This window comes from Brachyistius frenatus, unplaced genomic scaffold (assembly GCF_029030835.1).
Source record: "Brachyistius frenatus isolate BFR_SWC_R1_liver_20210118 unplaced genomic scaffold, ASM2903083v1 Contig_359, whole genome shotgun sequence".
Taxonomy (NCBI): Eukaryota; Metazoa; Chordata; class Actinopteri; family Embiotocidae; genus Brachyistius; species Brachyistius frenatus.
The window spans coordinates 257,342-265,834 of record NW_027210958.1 but is presented as its reverse complement, the minus strand read 5'-3'; the positions used below and the strand labels follow the sequence as shown (position 1 = coordinate 265,834).

Here is an 8,493-nt window from a genome sequence, read left to right as displayed (position 1 = left end):
TCACACACTATCACACACTATCACACACTATCACACTATCACACACTATCACACTATCACACACTATCACACACTATCACACACTATCACACTATCACACACTATCACACACACTATCACACACTATCACACTATCACACTATCACACACTATCACACTATCACACACTATCACACACTATCACACACTATCACACATCACACACTATCACACACTATCACACACTATCACACTATCACACACTATCACACACTATCACACTATCACACACTATCACACACTATCACACATCACACACTATCACACACTATCACACACTATCACACACTATCACACTATCACACACTATCACACTATCACACACTATCACACACTATCACACACACACACTATCACACACTATCACACTATCACACACTATCACACTATCACACACTATCACACTATCACACACTATCACACTATCACACACTATCACACACACACTATCACACTATCACACTATCACACTATCACACACTATCACACACTATCACACACTATCACACACTATCACACTATCACACACTATCACACACTATCACACACTATCACACTATCACACACTATCACAATATCACACACTATCACACTATCACACACTATCACACACTATCACACACTATCACAATATCACACACTATCACACTATCACACACTATCACACTATCACACACTATCACACTATCACACACACACACTATCACACTATCACACTATCACACACTATCACACTATCACACACTATCACACACTATCACACTATCACACACTATCACACACACACTATCACACACTCACACACTCACACTATCACACATCACACTATCACACACTATCACACACTATCACACACTATCACACTATCACACACTATCACACTATCACACACTATCACACTATCACACACTATCACACTATCACACACACACACTATCACACACTATCACACACTATCACACTATCACACACTATCACACTATCACACACTATCACACACTATCACACTATCACACACTATCACACTATCACACACTATCACACTATCACACACTATCACACTATCACACACTATCACACACTATCACACACACACACTATCACACATCACACACTATCACACACTATCACACACTATCACACACACACACACTATCACACACTATCACACACACACTATCACACACTATCACACACTATCACACTATCACACACTATCACACTATCACACACTATCACACACTCACACACTATCACACTATCACACACTATCACACACTATCACACTTTCACACACTATCACACACTATCACACTATCACACACTATCACACTATCACACACTATCACACACTATCACACACTATCACACTATCACACACTATCACACACACACACACACACACACACACACACACACACACACACACACACACACACACACACACACACACACACACACACACACACACACACACACACACAGCGGGAGGAGATGGGTGAGGAGGAGGAGGAGGAGGTCCAGATGTTTGGATGGATGATTGACATCCTTCCTCTGATGAACAGATGGATTAAACTGTAAAGAAACAAAAGAAGTAAGTTTGTGACTGGAACATTCGCTGCATGTCAGCGAGCAGAAAACATCTTCCAGCTGGTCACGTGATCTCCAGGAGCTGCTGTCGCTCCCCGGAGGGACACATGATGAATAACCGGGAGTTTGCGCTGGATAGTTTTTATATATAGCACACTTTCAAACATCCCACTGACCCATTTCCACAGCTTCAGATCTCCCAGCTGACAGACAGCTGACAGGTGAAGCCTGCAGACACGTTGAACAGGAACCAATCAGATGTATTGAGATGTGGAGGATCATCAGCTGCTCCAATCACAGCATCCTGGATGTGAGGCTGCGTCTCCTCCATCAGACGGAGGCTTCCTCCTCCTGCTCTGACGTTGCCCCAGTTCTTCTGTCTGTGTTGTCGTCTATCATTTCACCGAAGTCTTCCTTTTGTTCCCTCGCTCACGATTAACCTCGTTATCTGAATCTCTTAAAGCTGCGCTCGTCTCCAGCTCGTGGTGAAGGTCCACGTCTCTGCGTCGGGGTGATGGAGGCGCTGTGGGTGGAGGTGCTGTGGGTGTTTTAAATGGGTCACGGCGCCACTGGCCTCCTTCGACTAGCGTCTGTTCTGTTACAGCACACATTAGTCCTTCTGTTGGAAGTCTGCGGTCCAAATAGATTTTCATAACTGTCAATAAATCAGTTGTAAACCACAACACAGGACATGAACGTGGTCCAAAGGGAACGCTGATGATGAACACACAAAGTCTTTTTATCAGCAGGAAGGTGCAAAATAAAGCAGAGTGTCCATCGTAGGGAAGAATTACCCAGAATTCAGCTGAAGCCACACAGACGGAACTTATTAAAACTGTCAATCATATTTGGTTTTCTGGTTTTCTTCAGGATTTAATGACAGAATCATCCTTTAATTGATACTTTAAATAAATATATTGATGTGATAAAAATGAGATTTGGTGATTTTTTTTTTCAGGTTTGCCACCAAAGAGTCGGACGGTCTGCTGCTCTACAACGGACGCTTCAACGAGAAACACGACTTCATCGCCATGGAGATCATCAACGAGCAGATCCAGCTCACCTTCTCTGCAGGTACGAAGACGTTCTCCTCGGGCTTCATGTCTGTCCGTCTTCAGTGACGTGGACTCGTGCTCCTCTTTGTCTCGCAGGTGAAACTCAGACCACCGTGTCTCCGTTCGTCCTCGGAGGACTCAGCGACGGCCAGTGGCACACGGTGGACGTCCACTACTACAACAAGGTGAGCTGCTTCCTGTTGTCAAGGAAACGTTCAGCATCTGGAGAAATTCACCTTTAACCTTCAGACAGTTTTAATTAACTAAGAGGAGAAGAGAGGAGAGAAGAGGAGAGGGGAGGGGAGGAGAGGAGAGGAGAGGAGAGGAGAGGAGAGGAGAGGAGAGGAGAGGAGAGGAGAGGAGAGGAGAGGAGAGGAGAGGAGAGGAGAGGAGAGGAGAGAGGAGAGGAGAGGAGAGGAGAGGAGAGGAGAGGAGGAGGAAGAGGAGAGGGGGAAGAGGACAGGAGAGGAGGAAAAGGAGAGGAGGGAGAGGAGGAAGAGGAGAGGGGGAAGAGGAGAGGAGGAAGAGGAGAGGGAGAGGAGGAAGAGGAGAGGAGAGGAGGAAGAGGACAGGAGAGGAGGAAGAGGAGAGGAGGAAGAGGAGGAGAGGAGAGGAGGAAGAAGAGAGGAGAGGAGGGAGAGAAGAGGAGAGGAGAGGAGGAAGAAGAGAGGAGAGGAGGGAGAGAAGAGGAGAGGAGAGGAGGGTGTGAATGAAAGTTGGCCATATTGTTGCAGGCGTGTTCAAGTGTGCATCAGAACATGTCAGCAGCTCCATCAGAGGGACGTATGGAGATGTTGTCTCGATGTCTCCCTCCGGGACCGAGGGACGTATGGAGATGTTGTCTCGATGTCTCCCTCCGGGACCGAGGGACGTATGGAGATGTTGTCTTGATGTCTCCCTCCGGGACCGAGGGACGTATGGAGCTGTTGTCTCAATGTCTCCCTCCGGGACTCACTGGATGTCACATTTCAGTCCATTCAGGAAGTCACTTTGCATCATAAAGCTGTTGCCAGGCAACCCCCGGTCATGCACAGTTTCTATTGAGTGTGAATCATAGCAGGCCGTCAGATCAGAGCCAGCAGCAGTGATGAAAGGGGAGATCTTGAGGTTTAATCAGAGTTATCGACAGGATTCAGTCAGTGCAGATGTTTACATCTGGTCACCAGTCTCATAGAATACATTCATCTTCAAACTGGTTGCATTTATAATGCAGCTTTTACTGAGTGGGAACGCCTGATTGGTGGCATGGTTGGTTGGTTAGTTGGTCTTTAGTTGGTTGGTGAGTTGGTCTTTAGTTGGTTGGTTAGTTGGTCTTTTAGTTGATTGGTTGGTTGGTTAGTTGGTCTTTAGTTGGTTGGTTGGTTATTTGGTTATTTGGTCTTTAGTTGGTCTTTTAATTCGTTGGTTAGTTGGTCTTTTAGTTGGTTGGTTAGTTGGCCTTTAGTTGGTTGGTTGGTTGGTTAGTTGGTTTTAGTTGGTTGGTTAGTTGGTCTTTTAGTTGGTTAGTTGGTCTTTAGTTGGTTGGTTAGTTGGTCTTTAGTTGGTTGGTTAGTTGGTCGTTTAGTTGGTTGGTTGGTTGGTTGTAGCACCTGTAATGTAATAAACTCTACCTTCCTATTCAGTTTGTCTGCAGTAGCTGTTTCAGGGAGACGTTGATGAAACTAGTTTGTGATGCTGTTAAACTGTAAATGTATTAAACATAATTTATATTAATGAGGGAAGGTTAAATAACAGCTAAACATGTTCTTTATTTTCAGTGCTAACCATCCCATAATAGTCGTCGTCCTCTTCCTCTCGCTGAACTAATCCTCTCATATTGACATCCTGTGAGTTGCTGAGGTAAAACGTGGCTCCTCCCACAGGAGGCATCCCACGGAGGCTGGCTCTGACCCGTCCCTGTCCACGGGGGGTGGGGCAGGGTGAGTCAGGGAGGGGGGCAGTGTGTGTGTGTGTGTGTGTGTGTGTGTGTGTGTGTGTGTGTGTGTGTGTGTGTGTGTGTGTGTGTGTGTGTGTGTGTGTGTGTGAAGGGGATGAGGGGGGTTAGATTGAAATGTGGCTTTCAGGACTGCGGGGACTGTGGAGAATGGCAATGACCGCTGCCTTTGTGTGTGCTGAGCTTCCTTTGGGGCCGAGGGCAGTGAGTGATGGAGCCCCCACTCCCACCCCCATCCCCTCTCTGAGAGGACACCAAGAAAAGCAGAGAAGTATTGACTCGGGCTTTGAGCGGGACGCTGCGCTTCAGGGCAGACCCCTCTTGTTGCTATGGTTATTTCAGTCAATCTTAGATCCCATATTTGTGTTGGTCCTCCTGCATGCCACCTCTGCCCCCCCTCTGTGACAGGAACTCATATTCCCATAATACCAAGCAGCGGCAGTGTTTAATGTGGAGCAGAGTAAATATGTGCTCTCCAATCAGCGCTGACAGGACGGCTTGTTGTGCTGCAGAGAGACGTCCTGACAGACGCTCATTATTGGACGTCAACAGGCGTGACTGATGACAGCAGAGGTCGCTGAAAGGAGCGTCGAGCTGGAGCGCTGAAAGGAGCGTCGAGCTGGAGCGCTGAAAGGAGCGTCGAGCTGGAGCGCTGCCGGCTTCACGGCTCTCAGCCTCCGTGGAAAACAGCATGTCGGCTGATTTCACCTTTTGGCAGTTCACACGACGTGTTCGCTTGTTTCATCTTCGACAAATTTGTAACAAATTGGTGTGAAGGAGGAAAAAACGGCGGCGCAGAAGTCAGCCTGTTTCCATCCTCTGAGTGATGAAGACTCAGCGTATTGTGACTTCCTGTGGGAAAGGTGCTCGGTAACGAGGCTCCGGACTGTCGATGAGCTGCTCAACAAACACCGACAGCAGATTGATCTTCATATTTAACTCGAAGCCTTTTAGAGTCACTTCATGTTGAAAATGAATGACGGTTGATGCGTTTACCTCCAGGACTCCTGCAGCCTCCTCTCTGACAGCTCTCACCATTTATCTTGAGACTCCGGTCCCTCAGAGGCACCGTGTGGTCCCTCTCCATCCTTTATTCCAAGTGCACTCAGCATTTTAAATAGAAATCCAGCTCCATGCAGTGCACTTCATGTTACATCTCCATGTTTTACATGTTATTATGTTTTTACTATTGTACTTTGTTACTCAGAAGTAGTAGAAAAATTAAGATCCTTCAGTTTTAATTAGAAATCAAATTGCTCCTTCCAAAATCCTGAAGTAAAAATACAAAACAGCAAAACATCAGTAATCAAGTCTAAAATACTAAAAATACTGGTTCTACAAACCTGAAATATTAATTCATTCAACTTAAAAAAGCTAATTATTAACCATCCAGGTGTGATCTGACTGTTGCAGCTGCTTCATTTATTAAAGATTTATTTCATCTCTATCTTACTGTGAACAGACTATTTTCAACAGGCACTATACTATGGTTGTTGTTTTGTTTCTTTTAATTCTTGCAATTTTACTGAACAAAACTCACCTAAAACTCACAAATCACGTCGACATTTACTTATTTATTAACTGGCAGCTGAATACATGTATGGGAGGATATACACTGCTCAAAAAAATAAAGGGAACATTTAAACAACACATCCTAGATCTCAATGAATGAAATATTCCAGTTCAAATCTTGATTCATTACATAGTGGAATGTGTTGAGAACAAAATAACAAGAATGATCAATGGAAATCAAAATCATTATCCATGGAGGTCTGGATTCAGAATCATACTCCAAATAAAAGTGGAAAAATGAGATCACAGGCTGATCCAACTTCTGTGGAGATTCCTGAAGACAAGTCCAAATGAGTCTCAGTAGTGTGTGTGTCCTCCACGTGCCTGTATCACTCCCTACAACGCCTGGGCATGCTCCTGATGAGACCACGGATGTTCTCCTGAGGGATCTCCTCCCAGACCCGGATCAAAGCATCGGTCCACTCCCGGACAGTCTGCGGTGGACGTGGCGTCGGCGGACGGAACGAGACGCGATGTCCCGGATGTGCCGGATTGGATTCGGGTCTGGGGAACGGGCGGGCCGGTCCGGAGCATCGACGCCTTCATCGTGGAGGAACCGCTGACACACTCCAGCCACATGAGGCCGAGCATTGTCCTGCATCAGAAGAACCCAGGACCCGCTGCACCAGCAGATGGTCTTCAACGGGTCTGAGGATCTCATCCCGGGACCTAATGGCAGTCAGGGTACCTCTGGCTAGCACACGGAGGGCTGCGCTGCCCTCCGAAGAAACGCCTCCCCAGACCGTCGCTGACCCGCCGCCGAACCGGTCCCGCTGGAGGATGTTGCAGGCAGCAGAACGTTCTCCACGGCGTCTCCAGACTCCGTCACGTCTGTCACATGTGCTCAGTGGGAACCTGCTCTCGTCCGTGAAGACCGCAGGGCGCCGACGGAGAAGCTGCCGATCTCGGTGTTCTCCGGTAAAGTCCGGTCTCCCCGCACGGTGTCGGGCTGTGAGCACAGACTCCACTTGTGGACGTCGGGCCCTCGTACCGCCCTCATGGAGTCTGTTTCTGACAGTTTGAGCAGAAACATGCACATTAGTGGCCTGCTGGAGGTCATTTTGTAGGGCTCTGGCAGCGCTCCTCCTGCTCCTCCTTGCACAAAGGAGCAGATAGCGGTCCCGCTGCCGGGTTGTTGTCCTCCTACGTCCCCCTCCACGTCTCCTGGTGGACCGGCCCGTCTCCCGGTATGTCCTCCGTCCTCTTGACACTGTGCTGACAGACACAGCAAACCTTCTTGCCACAGCGTGCATTGATGTGCCATCCTGGATGAGCTGCACTACCTGAACAACTTCTGTGGGTTGGAGACACCTCATGCTCCCTCTAGTGGTGAGGACACTGGCAAAATGCAAAAGGGACCAACGATCATCCAGAAAGGACGAGGACAGAGAAACGGTCTGTGGTCACCACCTGCAGAACCGTTCCTTTATAGGGTTGTCTTGATAATTGCCTCATTTCCACCTGTCTGTTCCATTTGTACAACAGCAGGTGAAACTGATCCTCAATCAGTGTTGATCCGAACTGGACACGTTGATTTCACAGAAGTGGGATTGATTGGAGTTACATTGAGGTGTTTAAGTGGTCCCTTTATTTTTTTGGAGCAGTGTAGTTTAAATTAACATTAGAATTAAAATCCTCCAATAAAATTCCTCCGAACTGAAACACTTCCTGTTCCGTCTACTGATAGCAGATTCCATCGATATGTTCCAGCCTTCATATTCCAGTCAGACCGGTGTGTCCGTCCTCTCTCAGACGGTGGAGGGTTATCATCATCACTCATACGGCTACCGGCAGGCTGCGATCACAACAGGAAGTGAAATCACTGCAGGCTCACCGCAGCTTCATCCGCGGTCTCCAGTTAAACTGTGGCGGTCTTCAGTCCTGCAGCTGCTCGTCTTCTCTCCTCGGCGTTAAATGATCCGACAGCAGACAGACAGTCACATCAAATTATCATTCCTGGAGCTCCTGTGGTCTATTTCAGTTTAACTGAACACAGACAGAAACAGGAAGCTGACGTGTGTCTGAGTTAAATCATCTTTACATGAGACGGGATGATTCCTGGTGACCTCAACCACACTCAGTTAATATGAGCCCGGCGTGACCTCGGAGAAACCGGCCGCTTTGAAAAGAGGTCGCGACCTTTTATTGACAGGATCATCACTCTCGCCCCCTCAGGCCCCGCCTCCTTTTGTCCCCCCGTTATTGATCTCTCAGACAATGACAATGTGTGTGTGTGTGTGTGTGTGTGTGTGAGTGAGTGAGTGAGTGAGTGTGTGTGTGTGTGAGTGAGTGAGTGAGTGTGTA

General features: G+C 47.5%; 1 protein-coding gene across 1 annotated transcript in view; it reads left to right on the top strand.

Moving 5' to 3' along the window:
• Positions 1-1,897: 1,897 nt before the first annotated feature.
• The window catches only part of celsr2 (cadherin, EGF LAG seven-pass G-type receptor 2), a 32,468-nt gene continuing 25,872 nt past the window's right edge, over positions 1,898-8,493 (top strand). The window contains exons 1-4 of the mRNA XM_069724038.1: positions 1,898-1,939; positions 2,093-2,169; positions 2,588-2,703; positions 2,781-2,869. Coding sequence (XP_069580139.1) covers positions 1,898-1,939; positions 2,093-2,169; positions 2,588-2,703; positions 2,781-2,869 — 324 coding nt within the window. The remainder of the gene's footprint in view (positions 1,940-2,092; positions 2,170-2,587; positions 2,704-2,780; positions 2,870-8,493) is intronic.